General features: G+C 40.8%; 2 protein-coding genes across 4 annotated transcripts in view; both read right to left on the reverse strand.

Moving 5' to 3' along the window:
- The window catches only part of tmem104 (transmembrane protein 104), a 63530-nt gene extending 46160 nt beyond the window's left edge, over positions 1–17370 (reverse strand). Inside the window, exons 1-7 of one of the 3 annotated variants that reach the window (XM_084371963.1) lie at positions 17119–17370; positions 16339–16408; positions 15335–15456; positions 13448–13529; positions 10271–10391; positions 8477–8560; positions 331–430 (exon numbers count right to left, since the gene is read on the reverse strand). In XM_084371963.1, coding sequence (XP_084228089.1) covers positions 331–430; positions 8477–8560; positions 10271–10391; positions 13448–13529; positions 15335–15456; positions 16339–16383 — 554 coding nt within the window. In that variant the 5' untranslated portion in view covers positions 16384–16408; positions 17119–17370. Of the gene's footprint in view, positions 1–330; positions 431–8476; positions 8561–10270; positions 10392–13447; positions 13530–15334; positions 15457–16338; positions 16409–17113 lie in introns of all 3 variants that reach the window. The other 2 variants (XM_084371964.1, XM_084371962.1) reach the window with 2 other exon arrangements.
- An 804-nt stretch (positions 17371–18174) lies between these two features.
- LOC311268363 (5-hydroxytryptamine receptor 3A-like) lies at positions 18175–21506 on the reverse strand (the record flags this gene model as incomplete). Its single annotated transcript, XM_084371979.1, has 9 exons — positions 18175–18793; positions 18963–19121; positions 19206–19416; positions 19490–19650; positions 19733–19902; positions 20766–20875; positions 20957–21001; positions 21163–21326; positions 21467–21506. The coding sequence occupies 9 exons, from the start codon at positions 21504–21506 to the stop codon at positions 18519–18521; spliced, it is 1335 nt and encodes a 444-aa protein (XP_084228105.1). The 3' UTR covers positions 18175–18518.
- Positions 21507–21719: the final 213 nt, after the last annotated feature.

Here is a 21719-nt window from a genome sequence, read left to right on the forward strand (position 1 = left end):
CAGGATCTAACTATATGAAACACCTTTTTCTCACCCAGCCTGGCCATTGGACTTGTAATAAAAATGTGTCTGGCAGCAGGTCACCAGGACCCAGACGCCAGCAGCACCGGTAAGAGGTCAGCAGGCCCGAAGGCCTCCGCCACCAAAGCTTTATTGTCTTAATCTCGAGTTCAGAAGGCGACGAAAGGACCAACGTTTGGGGGCAGAAGAGCCAATGAGATGAAGACCAAAGTTCTTCAAGGAGAAAATGTATAAAATCCATCGATATATAATTTATATTTCACCATAAAACTGAGAATAAACGTGATAAAGTGAAGTACGTGGTCTTACCAGGCAACTTCCATCAGTGATATAGGCACAGCTGCTGCGTAGATGGCCAGATCTCCATATAGATAGACGATTATGCAGATGTAGAACATGTTGACGCCAACTGAAAGACAAAACATAAAAAAAAAGATCAAGACATGAAGTCACGACGTGAAGAAAATCAACAGATTCGTAAAGGTCAACAGGTGACAAGCAAACGCATTTTTCATCTTTATCAGCCGTCCAAACACTTCATCGTGAAACACAGTTGATGGATGTGTGTCGGACTGAACCACCATGGTGCCATCTCTATTAAAATACACTCCGGTCCACACCTCCGCTCAGCTCATCCCTCCATCCCTGTTTCTGGGACACGCGGCCTGTACAGCAGCGCCACATCTTATTGGTCCGACGGAAAATATTAATAGCATTAATTAAAAAACTAATCACACCATGAAGGAAATTTTCCTCGTCAGCCTTTACTCTCCACAGCGGCGAGCTCTTAACCATCTGCCCTTTCCTTTTTCATCCACCAGCCGACTGGCAGGCCCCGACCCGGCTGCCGTTGCCAAGACAAGATCGAGAGCTTTGACCGGCAGACAGATCATCACAGAGCGCCACACATCCATCACGCTCTTCAACTCTCAGAGGGGGGTTCAACCGTCCAACTGGACCCCTCGGCTAATTCATTACTGACAAGGAAATTAGAGCACCGAGTCCATTAAAGAGAAATAAAAAGTGACAGATTTACAGCTTTACTGGGTACACTGATTCTTTCATGAATTAAAGGCTGAGGGTGTCTATCAAATGCTTCAATTAGGCTGTGATGGAAGTTAAAAACATACGGGACTGGCAGCCTCATAAACAGCCCTTCATCTAGTTGTAAAAATAAGCTGTACGCTGATTCACAACACCAACATCAGAAACTGGAGACCGACAGAGTCAAGGGATACTCTTCTAGAGCTGCCACTAACAGGATCAACTAACTGATTGTTTTCTCAATTCATCAATTATAATCGTTTGGTCTTTACAATGTCAGACAAAAAAGAAAGAAAGAAAGAAAGAAAACTGCTGGTTTGACCAATACCAGTGCTGCAAACTTTGCCTCTACTGGATGTTTCTGTGCACCATTTCAAAGTTTAATTTAAGTTTGATGAGTAGCCACAAAACACCACAACTACAACAACAACCTACAACTCATTACGACTTCTTAAAAGTGATTATATGCATTTAGCAAAGATGATTGCACGATTTAAGGTTTTTTAAATGTTTTTCTTGAGCCTCAGTTTGTTTAATTTAATCAATACTTTGAAAAAAGGTTCAAGTGATGCGAAAAGTACGACGTGACCAATTTTATGAACTCGAAGAACTTCAGTTTGCATGTTTTGACTGTGAAAACGTATTTTCATGAATCACGTCACTCATTACATCTTTCTTTTAACAATCAACATTTGAGAAGGTAAATGAAATGAAGCGTTTTGCAGAAATATATTAAATAATATAAATATAAATGGGTCTCCAGTATATATTTTTCCAACAAAAAGGCACTTAACACAGTGTAGGTTGTTCTGCGGTGGATCAACTGATGAATTACTGTTCAAACTCAAGCACTATGATGACATTATGATATTAATATATAGTCCAGGTTCAAACCGGGATAAGGAAATGTTTTAGGGTTAGGGGAGAAGGAGGGAAATTAATTCTCTCTCGGTCTAATTTACCACAGTCAGCTGCAGAAACAAGTCCTCCTCCATGCTTCATAATGTCTCCTGTGCCACAGCGTTGCCATATTAGCGTCCCAGTGGCAGATAGCAGAAACAGGACGGACTGTACTCTGCCGCCACTGTCAGTAAGCGATAGCAAGGCGAGAGCCCTGCATGACCACAGGGATGCAGGCCTTCACGGCACTGTAACTAATATTTCCAAATTACCCCGAGCCGCAGGCTAAAATGCTGCAAAATGGGTCTTCACGTAGGAGCCCGGTCTTTCATGTAGCTGTGAAACGCATCACGATCCATCATCAGTTCGCTTCTGACTGACAGCAGACCGGACAACCTCACTGTGAGCAGAGACAGAGAAAAGCTGCCACTGTTTAGTATCGTGTATAATATGGGAGGGCACTTTTATTACCTTATACAGGGGGATTTAATGGGGATTTAGTACAGTACATTACATAACAGAAATGGAAAAATATGTTATTTTAATATCCTATTGAAGGGAGTCGGCTTTGACCTCCCTTGTGAAGTGAGTTTCATGGTCACAAATAAGTCGTCAGGAAGTTGCTGTAACACTGAAGCCTCTGAAACGAAGGAGGAGGGAAGAAGAAGATAATTTAACTTTGAACTTCACCTCATTAATCGTTCTCTCCTTATTTTCCACTTCTACTTCTTGTGGGAATATCAGAGTGAAATATCTGATGAAGTGAGATAAGAGACTTTCACAAATCAAATCTAAATTGAGCCAGCCCCGCAGGCAACAACACCATTAACAATACGTCGCTAAAAATAGGTAAATAGGACAGTGCAGAGGAAGAAATGACCAATTTAGGAATAACTTGGGTTGGACCTCGTTTCGGACGTCATGATTCTCAAAATGCACGATTCATTTGAACTTTTATATCAAATTTATCGCCTCATAAATAAAGACCCACATTAGAAATAATAAAAATGTATTGCATTAAAGTTGTGATGTAAGGTGTCAGATTACTGTTTTCCTCATTCACACCGTATCCTGAAAGTCTCGCACCGACGTGATGTGTATATAATTACTCTTCTTCAACAGGAAGACGACATCCTCATACATAATCACAAAAACAAAACTGCGATTGGCTCAGATGTTCTTCTAAATAAAACACAGAGAAAGACACAAGCAGGCAGCAACAGAAGGGGAGATGATGGCATAAATCTCATGAACCATTAATGTGCTTCTTCTTAGCTTTTTCTCTCAAACTGCCTGGCAAAAGTCACTTAAAAATGACAATCTTATCTAGTTATTTACTGCTGTGAAAACATGCAACAACACCTTGAACCCAGAAATGAACAACTTCTCTTACGTTCACCTCCACAGCGCCACATATGCTGAACAGATCCTTAGAGGCTGTTCAGACCTGATATTAACAGTGCAAAGAAATAAATAAATGTATAATATTTGCAGAATTCATAAGAAAGCCCAACTAATTAAGAGTTTGTCAGAGACAGCGTTTCACAAAGTTGATTAGTGTTCTCCTAACTCAGCAACTCACAAAATTGAGTGATTTTTAAAGGGAGTCTGGAGACTTTCTCCACAGGCATCAAAGAAGTATTTACTGGTTACGGCATTTGTAGAATTTTACATGTTTAGCATCAATAAAATGTTTCTTCTTACATAAATTGAGTGCAAATGGTGAAATCAGTGTAAACAGTGTGTTCGAACAGCTGCTACATGTTGGCAGGTAAGACTTTAGCACTTTAGACACAGAAGCAGACAGGCTGGTACAGCCATGCTGCCACAAACTGACACTTTGTACAAGGAAACAAACAACTTACTGTTTTCATTTAATGCTGAATTCACAAGAAGGAGACAATGATTCAGAATTTGTTGTAGCCATTTCACAAAGTTTGTCATGTTTCTCCTCATGAAACAACTTCTAAAATTGCACGATTTCTCAAGGGAGTCTGGTGATATTGTGGTTACTAGTTCAATGGTTGGATCAGTTGAAACATACAGTGTGTTTACAAACATGTGCTGTTTACACCGGCACGTTGTCGGTTGATGCTAAACATGTCACATTTTACAAATGCAGTAACCAGTATGTACTTTTTTTGATGCCCATGGAGAAAGTCACCAGACTCCCTTAAAAAAACACTCAATTTAATGAGTTGTTGAGTTCGGAGAAACTTTATAAACGTTGTAAAACGCTGTCCACAACAAATCCTTAACTACTTGGTCCTTCTTGTTAATTCGGCAAATGCTTTTACATTAAGTTCTTTCTTTATCTATATTTTTCCATTTAGAGTGGGCGATGTTGGAGCTTTCCACCTGTGAGTTGGATCACTCAGAACGGATGTTAATACCAGGTCTGAACAGGCTCTCAGTTACAACGTAACAGGCCTCACTTTTAAGAAACAAGTCAAGCTTTCGTGGATCAAGCTTCATTCCCGGGGCTCAACTTGTAAAATCGATCTGTTGGGTTGATCACGGTTATCCATTATAACACAAACTCCCTGAGATTAAAGTGCATCTCTTACCAAGCTGACACAGGAAACTATTGTAGCGGGGGCTTGTAGGAAAAGATTGGGCTGCGAGCTGAGGCAAACATGTCCATTTATCTTCCCCGTGGCTCGGGCACTTTTCATTTTGCCAGAGCTCTCGATGCTCAAGTATGACATTTAAGTAAAAGTCACTGAAGTATTAAAAATGGATGTGCCCATGTTTGGCTCTCATTAAAGACAGAAGCCCGGGTAACGGCGGAGTAAATTAGTATTCGCCACCATGGTCCTGCGTATGTCAGGGGAAGGACGGCTCACGTTGGAGAAAAATCCTGCTGTTTGCTTAGCCGCCATGCTAACCACCACATCGCATCACATCACAGAGGTAAGAACAGCTGAGACAAGATGCTGATGCAAGGACAGCACTCGTCTCTCTCCCTCTCTCTCTCTCTCTCTTCGTGACTTTAGCCAAAGTCGTCTTCTAATCAACTTTCAAATCATCAATGTGAAGGTTATAGTAACACCTTTCCACAGTGGTGCAGATAAACCAGCCCCCATCAACATTCCTGTCAGTGGCTGCGGGTCAGGCTGATACGATACCCATGGCCCTTTTCCAAGCCTGCCGCACCGCCGCTGCCGCTGCCACGTCAATTTCAGTCCAGGTGGAAGTCGATGCCCTCTAAGAGTGCTTCTTCAACAGCAGGAGAGATGCTTTTTAATTGCCTGCAGCGGCGCAGGACAGACAGTCTGCAATCACGCCTACAGTTTATTAACAGCGAGGAGAAGAAGTGGTGTTTAAACCGTTTTAACGTGATGGACTTGTTTACACTCTTTGCTCCTCGAACACACGAATACAAGAGCTGAACACAACCGTCAGTCCAGATCACACTCTGCCCTCTTTCCAAGAAACACAAACTGCTGGTTATCACACGTCGACATCTGTCCCCTCACACACATAATCCCTTTGCAATTTAGGTTCTTGGGGTTGGTTTGAATTAAGCAGTTACTTCTAACAAGCTGCACAGCCATTCCCCCCTGGAAGAGGACTGAGATTTACACTTTCAGACTCACAGTCTAGATGTAAATAAACAGCTCCTTATGGTCTTTTACTTGGCAGACTGTTTTAAATTCAAACTTTAAGAGCTGAATGCACAAGAGGCAGAACCAGAACACAGAACGTATGGACACGACAAGTTATTACCTCCACCTACTGAACCGCTTTCCTCCAAACTTGGACGGAGGATTGTTCTCGACCCAGAAGAGACTTCATTTACTTCTGGTGTGGATCTGGATCTATCTTTAACATAGTGACACGGGGTGTTTTTCCACATTTTCGTCAATATCTTGGAGAATAATTCATGGATCTTGATGAAAAAGATCAGACGTATTAAGGTGGCTGGTACCTATGAGTAACTACAAAAGGGGACTGTTGACGGTGATGGAATGTAACTAAGTACATTTAATTAAGTACTTAAGTTTAATTTTGAGGTACTTCGTCAGTCCGTCAGTTCACACCTGGCATCAACATGCGTCTTGACATGCAGCTCGGTTTGGGATCGGATCCCACGTCCTCACTTTATATGTAAAGAAAACACAAACATGACCGAGACAAAGAAAGAAAGAACATTTGCCGAATTTACAAGAAGGCCCAAATAATAAAGGATTCGTCACAGACCATGTTTCACAAAGTAATTAAGTTTCTCTTAACTCAACAACTCACAAAAATGAGCAATGTTTTAAGGGAGTCTGGGGACTTTCTCCAATCCAATTTAATCATTTCAGATCACCTCAAGCACGTTTTTCTGCATTATATCTGTAAAAACAAAGTTTTCATATCGACCGATATCATTTTAGACGGTACTTGTTTAGGCCAAACTTCTTGAACGTCCACTTGTGTTTAGAAAACATTTCATATTTGAGGAGTCTGACATTTTGGTGTCTCGATTCCAAAAAAAAGTTGGCATGCTGTCTAAAACATAAATTAAAACAGAATGTGATCATTTGCTAATCCTTCCTGACATATACTCTACTGACAACAGCACAAACACAATATATTTAATGTTTTACCTCATCAACGTCATAGATTTTTGTAAACATCTGCTTCTCACTGTGAGTCCTGACTGCAAACACTGCTGAGCTCTTCTCCCCTGTGCTATTCTCTGTTTCTACTAATGAATTTAAAATCAATGACAAATACTTTGGTTAATTTAAGTATGCAGATGACACGGCCGTCGGTGGGACTGCCCACGCAAAGGCCCTGGAGACACGGTGTCGCATTAGCCAGCTATAAATCAATGTGGCCGAGACAAGAGAATTAATTATTTGCACAAAACAAGATCTGAAAAAAAAAAAAGAGCCAGTTTCACTTGAAGAAATACTTCAAATACCTTGGTGTAGTTCTGGACTTCCAGCTGAGCTGAGAATACACAGTATACTTTCAAGAAATGTACTCCTGATTATCTTAGTAAACTCAGCAGCCTCGGTGTTCGAACTAGTGTCAGATCGACTTCTGAGTGTCTTAACCTTTCATTTTCCTGCCTGGCACGGTCACCTGAACTGTAGATCTGAGAATAAGATAAAGATCGTGTCAATGGCAAGCGAAATAGTGGGTAAAAGCCTTTGACTCAACTTTTTATTCAAAGTACAAGGTAGAAGGTGAGGAGCTATATAGTCCTGTATACTCTACTCTACTGCCAGTTTGAGCTTTTGAGCTCAGGGAGGCGGTAAAGAGTCTCTCTGGCGATTAAAAATATATTCAAGAAGTCGCCAAAAACATTCTTCACTGTTGTGTTTGTAAACACGGTTTGTTGGTAAATTTTACACAGCGTTCCAACTTGTTTTGGTGTCAAAAAATTAATATGACACCTCGCTTGACGTGTTAAATTTCCTCATTAGTGCACAAACGGGCAGCTCACACGCAGGTGTGAAGATTCTGGACATCAGGTAGAAACTGAGCTGTCAGGGGAGACTAAAGAGCAGCGTCCCCCTCCTCCTCGTTCAGCATGTGCCGGGACGCGTGCCGATCTAATTCATTTCTGATTGGAGTCACCGGGCGGTGTTCCCATAGCATGTGGAGAGAGAGAAGAGGAGCGAAAACTCATTTCCTTATTACCAATCGATACCTGCACGTGCCTCACCTGCACAGGGTGAGAAAAGGTCGTCAGCACAGATTTTTTTCACCTTTAACGGGGCAGGACAGTGGAGCTGAGTGACGAGAGGCTGCAGGGACGGGAGCACACTGCAGCTTTAACAGCAGGAGCTGCATGACGGCATGCATGAGTGCGTTCACACGTGTGGGTGTGAACATGAGCCGAGTGGATGCGTGTTACACCGCGTGTGCACATGTGTGACGAGGGCTCCACCTAGTGTTGAAGCGCTGAAGGACAGAAGGTGTCAGCACAGATGATGTTGTCAGAGCTTTGACCTTTTGTTGTTCCTCGATTCCTGCGACAACAGGGACGCTGCGGACTGTTGAGTCACTCGCATCGGGTTAAGAAGAGCCGGTCGGCGTAATGCAAGCAGACAAGAGGAGGGTGGAGATGAGGAGATGAGGGGAAGAGGGGGTGCCAGGCAGGGAAAATGTACTGATGGGTTTGAGGAATGTAAAGCCGCAAGGTTGTTCTGTGCGGTCCAAGGTGAACGTGATTAAGCCTTAACGTCTTTGCCACGAGTACAGGTTGTACCTCCTCCCACACACGTGCACCGCAGAAAGATTAACAGCCTTGATGGAGTCTCATACAGGTAATTACAACCAAAGGCAATTTACCCAGTTATAATTACATCCAATTAGAGCGCCCGCAGCCTTCCTTTGAGAATGTGACGATTGGACAGAAAAGGTGTGAAAAAGTATTTTCTAAATGATCCCACACAACCTTCACTACTCCTCCACAAACGTCGCACGTGGCTAACGACGGCGGTGTCGGCTGGTTAATTGAATAATGGGCGGCGAGATTAGAAGCTCGAGGCCACGAGAATATTTTTACCTTTGTTGAAGAACATGGAGGCCATTTGACCCATCTCGACCCGCTCGGCGATGTCGAAATGATCGACGTGACCTCCCGATCTCTCTGTGAAAACAGGAAGACCATTTACAGTAAATGCCAGGCATGAGAGGAGGGAGTTAAATGTCAAAGACAGGGTACAGCTCGCATCACGTGGTGTACGACATTTTCCTAGTTGTCAATAGCTGTCAACTATTTAATCAATTGCTAAGCATTTTAATAATTGGTTAATGAGTCTGAGTATTTAAAAAAACTGTTAAATTCTCTGACTCCAGCTTGTTAAATGTGAATATTTTCTGGTTTCTTTCCTCCTCTGTGACAGAAAACTGAAAATCTTTGGGTTGTGGACAAAACAAGACATTTGAGGACGTCGTCTGGGGCTTTTGGTAACACTGGTCGACATTTTTCACCATTTCCTGACATTTCACAGACCAAACAACTCGCTCAGTTTATGAAGACAATAATAGACGGATTAACTGACAATGAAGTTGAACGCCAGACCGCACCAGAACCCTGTAAAACTGACTCCCCAGTAACAGTTCGACAAACAGAGGAACAAGACGGTTCTGTAACCCGCTCCGTCTGATTATATTATAAAAAACATCATATAACTGTTCGACATTGTTGTGATTTAGTGGCTCAACTGATGAAACAAAGCAGCAGCGATTCAGCCTGTGTGTCTAAATAATAATGATAATAATCATTTTACAGTATAACATCATTATCTTGGCCACACCTGAACATATCCACCTCAGTACTTGTAGTTTGGTGACCAGCAAAATATTGTTTTCCAGAATATATTTGTTTTATTATTTACTAATCATTTAGTCTGTAAAATGTCAGGAAATTGTGAAAAATGGCCTTCACCATGTCCAGAACCAGCGCTGGTACATTTACTCAAATTATGAGGTACTTGTACTGGTATTTCCATTTTCGGCTACTTAACACTTTTCACAACCTTTTGGAGGGAAGTGTACTTTTTACTCCTTTACATTTATTTCAAAAATGATAAATGAATATGAATATAAGATCTGATCGACAGTCGACCCATAATATACAGCATAAACATACATGTAAATATATGTATAATTTACTTTTACATGTACTTTTGATACGTAAGTACATTTAATATTGGATACTTTAAGAGTTTTACTCGAGTATAATTCAAACAGGTAACTTTTATTTTTACCAAAGTAATATTTTAACACAAAATCTTTACTTTTACTCTGAAGTATGACTTCTGGGTAATTGTAACTTCCCAGTACCCATGTGAAGTCTTCAAGGGTCTTGTTTTGTCTCACAACGCTCCAAAATACAAAGATGTTCGATGCACAACCATTAAAAACGTACAGTGAAAAAACACATTAGGGCGACTGAAACCGGAGAAAGTTTGACATTTTCGCAGGATAAACAGATAAACAACGAGCTGATTATCAAAGCTGGTGATGATAATTCTTCAGGACTTGTCTCTACTGACTGTGGCTTTGTTCCAGTCCCATACCACTACACTATTCACTAGTGATGATCCTAACAACTCATTTCCATCACTTTTAAGCAGAAGTTTAAACTTAGATGAGTCGGTTAGTCTACAAGTAAGGAAAGACTCTGAAAACACTTACGTGTGCGGCATACGGCCTTCAAAAGAAATGTTTTTTAGCAGGAAAATTATACCTGCTTTTATTTTGTAGGACATGTTGATATGTAACTACATCCTGTCCAGTTTAAAACGACTCAACCTCATGTTTTTTGTAAATGAGGGTAATAAAACCTATTTACCATGAACACTTCTGTCACGATACTCACGAACAGACAGGATGGGCTTCGTCTCCGGCTCTGATCGGCCTCGGCCCATGACATCATCGTCCGAATAATCAGATGTGGAGTCGCTGTCATCGATCTGTGGAGGTAATACGAGTGCGTAAATGCTCTGTTTGTTTGCCTGTTTTTCCCTAATTTCTCGATAAACAACAGTCAGTTTACAAGCGATTAACTCGGTGTTTATTTGCTGTGTTTGTGAGGCAGCGGGGAGGCAACATCTGCGAATTACAAGCAACAGCTGGAAAAGCACTTTGGAGATTGGAGGACTTCACAGTTTACACCAATCACACACCCACGCACCGCTTTTGAATCATTTTACAAATTCTCCGCAGATTAATGTCAATTAGCTGTCAATGATGGTCAACTTTGTGAGCGTCATCAGCTGAATTAATCAGTGACACGCTGGCTGGGACTGAGGGAGGAGGAGGAGGAGGAGGAGGAGATGAGGAGTGACAGCACATAATGGCTCTGTGACAAACAACAAACAAACAACAGCAAACAGAAGCAAAACGACAAAATGAGAGATTAATATGTGCAGCTATGGATGAGAGTCAGATGCCTTCAGGCGCCGATAAAGAAACAAAGTCAAACTCACTTTTTAAAATGCAGTCAAACAGCCGGCTACGTGTACATCCTTGGCCGTGAATTTTTAATTTCATGGAGGTGGATTACAAAAGGAAGTGAAGCAGTTTCTGCGAGCAAAGTTCAACACTTTGAACGCAGCTCCTTCACACAAGGAGAAAACATACTAGACTTTGAGTTAACTCCATAAAACGAGACCACATTAGCCCAATCTTCACGTTTAGAATTGATTTTAAGATTGTATTGTTAACTTTATCACAATTTATCAGGTTAATAAGGGATAAAAGTAATCAGGAAGATCTTAAAAACGAACAGGGAGCACATGTAAGGAGGCTAAAACAACAAGACAAACAGCTGTCGCAATAATCAGGGTGAGAGGAGACAAAAGCATGTTTCAAAGAGTTTCTTGCGTCTCTTAAATGTATAATATATCTCATGTCTCAACTTTAAGTTCCAGCAGAGGGCGGTCACGTCTCTCGTCCAGTGCCTCTAATCAGAACATCACTCAGCTTTAGATGCAACGCCACCAATTATGTGATATTTAGGTCGTTTACAGTCAATCATAGAGTTGTGGAGTTCAGTCTTTATGTTTGATACTTTCTATTCCTGCAAATCTCCACGTTAACTGCTTTAAAATTGCATCTATAGCAGGTAAAGCAGACGGAAGGACCGATCTCTAACTTTTAATCTCGAGTTTCCGGCTCATAAACTTATATGAAACTTTCTCAGAATACATATATGATGCATCCATCGCTGTAAAAAAGGCCTTCGTTTTTAGTTAATATGCTTCACTCGAGCAGAGAGACATAAAAAGCGTTCGGCTGCAAACACTTCCAGTTTTTCCCCCCCGTCTTGTTTTCCATTACGTAGGAGGAGAAGGCTGAGAGGAGTACAGCAGCCATGAATCAACGGCGAGCGTTCGGGGCTCAGTTAGAGTCGGGCTATTGTCCTCAGGCTCATAACTCCTCGACTGGAAACCCACAGGCATTAAGCAAGATGACTTGTGTACCGGGGGAGAAACAAAAGGCAAAGGCCGAGCCATTTAAAGTGCACAAAGTCTTTTTCTTAGTCAAAGTAAAAATGATTGAAGAGCGGGTTGTTTCCCCCGGTAATGGAGTACAGTCCTCCACCGACGGCTTCATCCGAATTGGGTTTCGTCCAGACGGGTGGCAAGAGACTCGTTTCACTTGTGTGAGGATTGGACAATAAAACAACAGCCGCCTTCTAAATAAAAATAAAAATACAGCTTCCTATTAAAACAGAGATTTCTTTTCAGGCTTTAAACATGAAATATTATATAGTTATAGTTTATTTTACTGGGCTACAAATGAAAACAGTCATTGCTTCAGTCAGCAGAAGTTCATTTTCCATATGGTCGTAAACTTCAGCTGGAATAAGGAGGATGTTATTGATAAGAGAGGACACGCTGACACTGTGAGCCTCGAATAAACTCAGTCAGGTGTCTTTAATGGCTAATACGTTACATGTTGAAATCACTTCAGTTATAACGAAGGTTTACGAATGATTGAACGATGGTGGCCAAAAGTGACCATATCTGGACGAGAGGCTGGATCTGGGGAGGATATCCTGATTCATTTATTTTACCCTAAATGGGACCTTAATTTAGAAAATGAACATCATGCTGTGTTGAAGAAGACTTGAAACTAAAGATTGAGACCATAAACTTATTAGGAAACCGTTTACTGAGGTAATAAATCAAGTGAGAAGTAGGCTCATTTTCTCATAAGCTTAAGACGTCTTTATGAAACCTTGAGAGTCGCCCCCCGCTGGCCATTAGAAAGAATGCAGGCCTCTCACATGGTCACGGTTTGGGTTTTTGATTTAATTATTTCCCGTTTTATTTTGTAGTTCTCGCCTCATGTGTCATGATTTGCTCACCACTTCCTGTCTTTGTGTTTCTTCCCGCCTTTCACGACTGCCCCATTAGTCTTACCCTGCAGTGAGTGCACCGCTGCCCACTGAACACTCCCATAGCACCCAGTATTTGTGTTTTCAGCGCAGAGGGATTAACATAAGTCTCTTTTTGAGAATCAATGACACAAACTAGATCTGGCGAGCTCCGTAAGGACGGCAGGATAGAAGGATAGATGTCATTAATCTGTCTCACAGTGTGGCTCTACAGAAGTAAACCATCAGTCTCTGCGACAGAAATCACTCTGGATCTGTTTCACTGGTTTCTCTCTGTGAAAGAAGATGGAGCTCGTTGTGTTATTAGCTGCCTAAACATGCTTCACCGTGTCAGAACGAGACCTGAAAGCACATTAACCACAGCTAAGAACTGGAAACATCCCTCTGCAGCGTTTATACCAACATTAGTTCCACTTTTTTTGCCTGCAGGGTTTAAAGATTGTTTGGCTTAATGTCTTATTAGACAAACTCTCCCTGACAGAGAGGAACATTTACTTCTTTAATATTTGGCTAGTCTGACACATCCTGACAGCGAACAGAGAGCCGTCCATCCTGCCAACATCCTATTAAAGATATTTACATATAGAGTAAGACTCGGCTCCTGCACACAGTTCCTAATCTCACCTCTTCCTGCTCTCTCCTCTTCCAGCGCAGCTGAGCGTTGGCCGCCGCCATCGCCTCGATCACAAACGTGGTCGTCATGTAGCTGCAGAGAGGAGAAGGAAGGATTAAGATAAGACGACCAACAGGTTGAAAAGCTGCTATTAACCACCCATCATCATTTAGGCCTTTACCTGTACCTTATAATTTCCACAAGTGGAGTTTTTTTACTACATCTGGATTAAGTCTTTAATCCTGCACTTCAGTTTCATAAGAATTAGAACTTAAACTGAACTTATTCAGTTACACACACCTAAATTATTTTTCTTTAATCATTCAGCTTCATACAGACACACACCTCGTGTCGTTTTGAAACGTCCTTCCTCTACTCTGACCTCCATCATGTGTGACACACTGATTACACATCTGTAAATCAGCTGTGACACAAATCACAGCCATGAAATCAGAAATGATCACTTTAGGACCATTTAACACTGCGTGAATAATAAAACAACCTTTCGTCTCTTCATACCTTTTTACTGGAAAACAGATGATTGACCCGATAATATGGACGTTAGCTCGGTTCAAAAACAGATGTTTTACTACTGAACGAGAATATAAATATAAATAATAATAAATAATATAAACTACGGATGTGGGCGACTAAGCGAAGACTCTGCTCGGCACCAGAAATACTTGTTGGTTAAACTTATTATGAGTATTTTATTAATGTATCCATTTAAGTTACATGTCTTCCTTGTTCAATGTTGCTTTATAAAAAAATGAGCATCCATCACAAAACATTTACCTGTTGCGTCTCAACGGTAAATTTGATTTCAGATTCAACTGGATTTGCTTAAATATTGATCCAATTTGGGATATTTCATTTAAAATACCAATTTTTCTCAGATATGAGAGATACTGAGAGAACTAATGCTGTAAATTGCACAAGGTATCCTCTAAAAAATAAAATACTAGAGTTCCAGTAAGAATTTAATTAAGATCGACAGGTGCGTAGGAGAAGACCGAAGGCCGACAAAATCAGGAAAAAGACTCCCGCACACTGTCCACGTCACCTGCAATTAAGTTTAATGACAACAACATTTAGACCTTCATCAGGGTTTCAAATCGTTGTTGTCATTAAACTTAATTGCTGGTGAAGCGGACAGTGTGCAGGAGTCTTTTTCCTGACGAGCTAATGATTAAAAATGCTGCAGTAAGAGAACAGTAAAGAAATAACAGATGTAGGTGTATTTCAACATAGGTAAATAAAAAAGGGAGGAACTATTTCGAACAACAATTGTGGCCACTGGGGTTTAGTCTGTGAGTTGACAAGGTGAATTAAATGTCGCTGTAAGTTAAAAGTTCGACTGATCAGACAAGTTTCCCAAAGATTTTTTGTTATGTTGAATATTTTTGACAATAAAAGTTAATTGTTACATGTTATTTAGTTCATAATGTTCATTTTAGTACAATTTGGTGATTGAAGAAAGTGATTTACGGTTTCAAATCACTCTTATAATACACTTAATATCTTTACAGAAAACGTTCAACCATGTAGACTAAATTGTGCTCTTGTTTTCGGAGCGTTTTCTTACTTTCAGACTAGTCGACCACATTTGGGAAGGAAATGAGTCATGAGGAACACATCTTGCTTTATAGCATGAACAGAAAGCAGATGTTGGTAGATAATATTTCTGCTGATGAATCCTCAACAGAAAGAGAAGTGACACATGCAGTAAATGAAAAGGAGCCGGAGAGGTGAACACGTAGGCTCGACTAATGTGGCTTATTCAGGGCTGATAACGATGCAGATTAATAGAAATTAACTGAAAACTGATATTTGGGGCCTATATTTTTTTAATATCGGCCCCGATAATCAACTGGAGTTGGTGTAAGAACAACACTTACCTCATAAACCCTAGAAAGGAAATGAGTGATAAGCTGACCACCCAACCGGCTGTGGCGAAGGCTTTGGGCATCGTCAGCGCTCCTGTTCCCACAATCAGGTTGAACATGTACACCAGCCCCACCTGGACAAGACATGAGCACGACGGACGGTAAAGACAGGATTCTTCCATCATATAACTTCATTTTCTACTGCATTTTATATCCTTAAATTAAATTTTTCTACACTGCAACCTTTGATTTTGTCCTGCAGCCTGACCCAACTCCTGAATCAATTAAGTTTCATCCAAGACTAATGATTTACTTGATGTACGGCTGCAAAATCTACAGTGTCAGGTGTTGGTCAGCACTGGCTGATAAAGAGACCCAGTGGAGGAATTAACCATTGTCAGGGAAGACAACTGGGATAACTGGGGCAGCACTCAGTCCTATCAGGTATCGGAGTGCTTTAATGATTCAAAGCTTTAGCTTCCTGAAGAAAAAAAGCACTTTACCGGCAGAACTTAATCTCTGTGGCCAAGTCCTGCTGACGTAAGCAGCGACTTAAATGAGTCGTCAAAACTGAGTCCAGACCATAAAGAGGCCTGATGTGTAAAACAGACGTGTGTAAGCATTTTAGCTTCCTCTTCAGTTTTCACTTCACTTCCATATGCACCATGACTTCTCACAAGGACATTACTCATTTCATAACCCTGACGTTTCTTTTCTGTCTTCAGTTTACAACGTATTCATATTGAGTTTATTTCAGCTGATTTAACTGACTCAGAAGAAAGGCAGTTCAAGAGTTTGACACAAGCCTCTGCATGAAAGTTAGAGTATCTGCAAGTGAGTAGAGCAAAAAACCACTGCCTTTAAAACTGTCAGGTGGACTTTGCATTCAGAGATGTGTCCACTGCAGCTTCTTGCTACCACAAAGCCTAATGACAACCCATATTTTACAGACTTCTCCTTTTACAATTGCAAAAAACAAAAATAGAAATTAACGCAGTATTCAGCAGGACACTCACAAATGGGGAGTAGGGTTCCCCGGTCTCTGTAATTCCACCTGCCATGGTTGACGACACTGGTCCTCCTCACCTGAAGGAACAACAACAGCCACCTGAAGCCAAGCTTTGTTTTGGTTTTTTTTAATTTAAATTCATTTCACAACAATAATTAAGTACAGTTTGCAAAACTGGTTGTGCAAAGTCTTTAATGTAAGAATGAAAAAAAAAATCAGGATGTAAGTGAAAAAGTTCTATCTTGAACGGATGAAGAACTCCATTCACATATCGTGAAATTAAGATTTCTTTTAACGTTGGCAGAAAAAGCACATTAGGTATAAATTCAGTTCAAAACATTTCTTATATTTTAAGATCCTCTTTCTAATTCGGCATACATATGATTCAATAAGCAGCACATATTACAACATAAATGCATTGTTTAGCTAATGTTTACTGAACAGCACAGTGTAATCAGGTGACAGAGATAAACAACAACGACCACTTCCATTAAAATCGTGACAAAGTGTCAGCGTTATGGAGTGTATGGTTACTTCCGACAGATATCCGGGTTGTATAAAGTTGTGTTAAAGGCGGTGTTGAGCTCAGTGAGCTAAAATCTACTTGCTAGCAACGTAAATGTCAGCATATGTTAGAAAAGCTGTCATACAAAAATACATACGGATAATGTAATGTTGTGTCAGTTTATAAAACACGCCGATAAAAGTAGTAAAACAGGTAGGCTGTCCGCTAGCTAACTACATGAATGCCATTAATGAACAAAAAAGTAAATCCTACTCACCTTACTTCTTTCCAGTGTGTTTTGCTAATTTAGCTGCTAGGCTAGCAGGATGCTCCAAGCTGTGAGCCGGATCAAATCCTCACTAGCTAGCTGAAAGACCGCAGCCACCGAGCTAACATGAGCCGTTTGTTTGTTGAATAAATGGAGGGAAGTCGGTTCAAAACAAAAACACTGTCCCATGGGCTAGCAAGGTTTTAACTATTAGCTAACTGAGGCAGTAAACTAACAGACCAGCTGACCTGCTCCGGCGTGAACAGAGGAAAGGTGATGCTAACGTAAACTCAGACTTCCGGGAGTTACTTTCAAAGTAAAACCGTGTCTGGCATCCATGAGTTGCACTTAATGGTGGTGGCTATGACAAAGCTTTTATTATGAAGGCTACACGGAGCTGACTTTGTTGTTATTATGTGGAGCTTGATGCTCTGATTGTTGGTTGGTTGTTGATGCGGAAAACAAATCACGAGGTCCAATCAGATCAGACTGTGACAGCACGTTTTGTTTTTGATGAATTTTTATTTATTTTTATTTTTTATTTTTTTATATTATATTGTATTTCAAAATCTTTAAGTCATGTTGTCCATATGAAATGTGCAAAAGTGCAGGACAGTCAGCTACAAATAAATTGTTTCTTACATAAAAAATAATAAATATTAGGTATGTAAAATGTAAGTAAAATGCAAATGTAAAAAAAGCAATATCCAACAATAATAATTTCAAAAGCTCTTGGGGGCAACTGCTTAGTTCGCCCTTAACCAGCATGTCCAGACACATGACACATGTACAGGTCATATGATAAGCACACCTGTCTGTTTGCTTTTCAGTGTATACTCTTGTACACTCGCTCTTTGGTGCAGTCTCAGGACAGTTTTAAAGAACATTACACGGTTCACTATTATATATAATACTATAATAACATAATAATATATTATGATATTTTCGGTCCCCAAAAAATAATGCGACACATTTCACTTGACTTTTATTGCATATCCAGGCACCCAAAAGGCTTAAAGTCACAATCCTTCAACAAAACAAAAACAACCTTTTCCCTATTAAAACCCTTATACTGTGTTCTTCTTTTCTATACAATATAGAGATTAAATGTCATATTAAATAGACGGAGAAAACTGTTCCAACACTGATATCTAGAGAAAGAAAAACCCCTGTCACCCTGACTATTTACAACAAAGTAAGTATATGCAGGTTGTAAATTCATGTCTGAACAGATCATTGAAGGACAGAAAATGTGAAGACAATCAGTCAGAGGTTAAAAGAGACTAGACTCGATTTAAGTGTTTTTTTAGTTTTAGATGTATTATTGCCCCGTTGATATTTTGTTATTTTAACCCATCATAGTTACCCATCATTAGTAATTTAAGAGCATGCATTGGTAGACATACAAACATCATCATAAACCGTTTTTAATCCACTCGACATACATGAATGTCAGGAAAGTGGTAACAGTGAGTAAATACAGGGAGAAGAACACAGAGTCTATGATTTGAGCCACTCGTTTGTAGAATCCAGTCTTTCTCTTTTCTTTATCTTGTCCTTCCACTTCCCGCCGAGCCGCCTTCACTTCCATCAGGATTCGCTTCAGCAGGTCGCGGCCGCTCGGCCCGTCCAGAGGAAGGTAGCTTTTCCCTGGTGTCACCTGGTCGTTCTCCACAGATGCAGCAGACTCTGTGTAGGAAGATAAATCATCAGAACGAGCTGGTATACTACGAAAGTACTTACTGTACTGTACTACTTACTGTAGTCTATAATATATTTATGTTTTTAAAAGTCTTTCCACAATAAAAAAAGGAAGGAAAACAGAAAAATGAGAAACCTTTAGTTTGAATAAACGTACCTCTGTGACAGTCTGTTTCCAGCTGAATCTCCTCTTCGGCATCAACACGTCGTTTCTCCTTCTTGGCACAATGACCATCGAGTTCGAATAAGAAGGAAATCAGCATGGCCTCCAGAACACTGATCCCCACCAGGGCGAAGATCGCGACACTGTAGTTGGCTGGAATGAAGGCGCAGAGACATTACAGGTCAGTGTGATGTCAGTGAAGAGGACGCTGACGACCTTATCGCGGTTGAATCTCACCGATCATCGGCAGCTGGTCCTCAGTGGACGGCAGCATGTCTTTGAGAATGAGCAGCAAGACGGAGATGGAGAGCAGGATGGTCACTTTGAAGCTCATCTTTTCTCCGCTGCCCTCGCTGATGAAGAACGAGGCCAGATCCAGGATCAGTAAGTAGAACAGGGGCACGATGAAATTTATCACATAAAGCAACGGCTTCCTGATGATTTTAACCTGAGAAAACAAATTCATTAGAGACGAACACACCTGAAGAATAGAGAACTGATGATCAAGAGTCCGTTCCTACCCTGTATACAAGTATGCTTTGAGCCTTAGAGCCTTTGGACGTATTATACACGAAAGTGTCCATGTTTACAAGCTGCCATTCTCCCTGTGTGACCATATATGACTCAGACACTTGAGTCAGGGTCGTGTCATTGCTGAATGTTCCCAGCTTTATACTTTCACCTGTGAAGATCGTAAAAAAAAGTATTAGGTCATTATGTCGAACATGTCCCGAAACAGTTCTGGATGATCTGGTGTCATTTACCATCGTTCATGGATCCAAATGTGATGTTACAGAGTTGTGTGTCGAAGGGGAAGAGCCGCAGCTGTAGCTGACAGGTGGCGGTGAGTCGCTGACGGGCGCCCACCATCACCCAACCGTTAGGCCACACACTGGCAAATGCACCTCTTTGAGTACTCCCACTGTCAGAGGCACTGAGGGAGGGAAGAGAAAAGAGGAAATTAAAAGTAGTGAAAGGATTCATTGGTTATGAACAGCGATGATGATAACGATGCATTCAGCCAACAGTAAAAAGCCTTTGAGCCTGTTGATTAGCAGCTGGCTAGCTCACTAGCACGATGTGCACAACCCCTGAGCCAAAAAACAGAGCAGCTGCAGCAGCAACGCACTCCTTCAGCGGCTAACGTTAGCACAAAGCACACAGCCCCTGAACCTAGCTAACCCAGTTAGCACAAAGCACACACCTACAGCAGTAAGTGTTTACGTGATTGTTGAACAGTCGTTTGAGTCATTTGTTTTTGTATTTATTAGACTAAAAAAGCTGGAGAGGTGGTTGAACGTAGCACTAGCTGCTAACACACATCTCCCAGCGGGCCAGCGAGTGATGTCCACTTTTTATCATCATTTACTGATTTTATTGTTTTAAATTTGTATTAAATTGCTTTCATGGTGCATGTTTTATTGCTCTCGTACCTGTTATTCATATTGACGTGTTGTGTTTTGCATTTAATGTTTTTTGCCTTCTTTCTTTAACTTCTGCTGGGTCTGGTCTTGTTTCTGTTTGACTTTTACTCTGTCATGTTGTCTTCCTGAGTTTGCTGCTGTTTTATCTGTTAAAGCACTTTGTAAACTCGCTACATAAATAAGGATACATATTATAATATGCTGCTCTGTAGCTGAGAACATTTTCTCTTCACACGTTTATTTTCAGCTTGATGAAACTTTTTTCACAATGAGTGCAGCTTTCCTGAGCCTCCTTCATGAATAACCACTTTAAATAAGATCCAATCCACAGACTGCAGTTTTGTTATGATATGATATTAAAGTAAATACATACTCCTCATGGATGCTCACATCAGGGATCCACAGCCTCGATATCGGGACGGTCAGCTTGTCAATCCCACAAAAATCTGAAGAGTTCCAAGTTAGGAATTCATTTTGCCAAATCTGGAAAAATAGTTTGAAAACACTTTATGACACAAGAGATTAAACCTAAAGCCAAATGATGTTTTTGAAGACTTTTCTTACCATTTGAACCCAGATGTGACTCGTGACAGTCTGAAACTTCATATCCTGCAGACAATCAGCAGCACTGCGGTGAGTGTTCACAGGCATTTACAACAAAAACAGCATGTTTGCTTGACAAATAACAAATTTCCTCAGATAAATCTAGTTTCTATCCATTGAATTATTCCAGGTGTTGAGATATGTGTCTGAGATTTTGCCACACTCACCACTTGTAAAATACCATACATGATCATGTCCATCAGGACACTGGAGGATGTCGTCCAGTTCTTCACGGGTCGCATGATTGACAGAGGTTCATTAGATGTTGTCAGGTTAAAGTGTTGCAGAAGACTCAAGTATGAGCAGTCCGAAGTCTGACTGCTGGAAACACCTGCAGGGAAAAAACACAGAAAACCTTAATAAACGAGGGAAACACTCAAGACATCCTCATCCTGATGTTTCTAAATAACAGCTGCAGTTTTCTAATGTTATAATCCCAACCAATCCTTTAAGTTTAATTTAATAACTCACCAATTAGAGCAACAAAGACGAGAATCCTCGGAGCCGACATGGCTGTTTGCCTTCATCTCCATCTGAGCAAAACCCTTTTAAGCTGCAACGCTACAAAACCAGCTGAACAATACGACAGGTAAGTGCGGAAGAGACTTCAAAAGATCTAATTAAACGCTCTGCGCTGCGGTCTGCTTAAGTACAACATAAATCACCAGAACACACAGAGCATTTCTATTGTCGACCTGCAGCTGAAGCAAAAAGTCAACATGAG

This window comes from Pagrus pagrus (genome assembly GCF_965226575.1).
Source record: "Pagrus pagrus genome assembly, chromosome: 13".
NCBI classification, from domain to species: Eukaryota; Metazoa; Chordata; class Actinopteri; order Spariformes; family Sparidae; genus Pagrus; species Pagrus pagrus.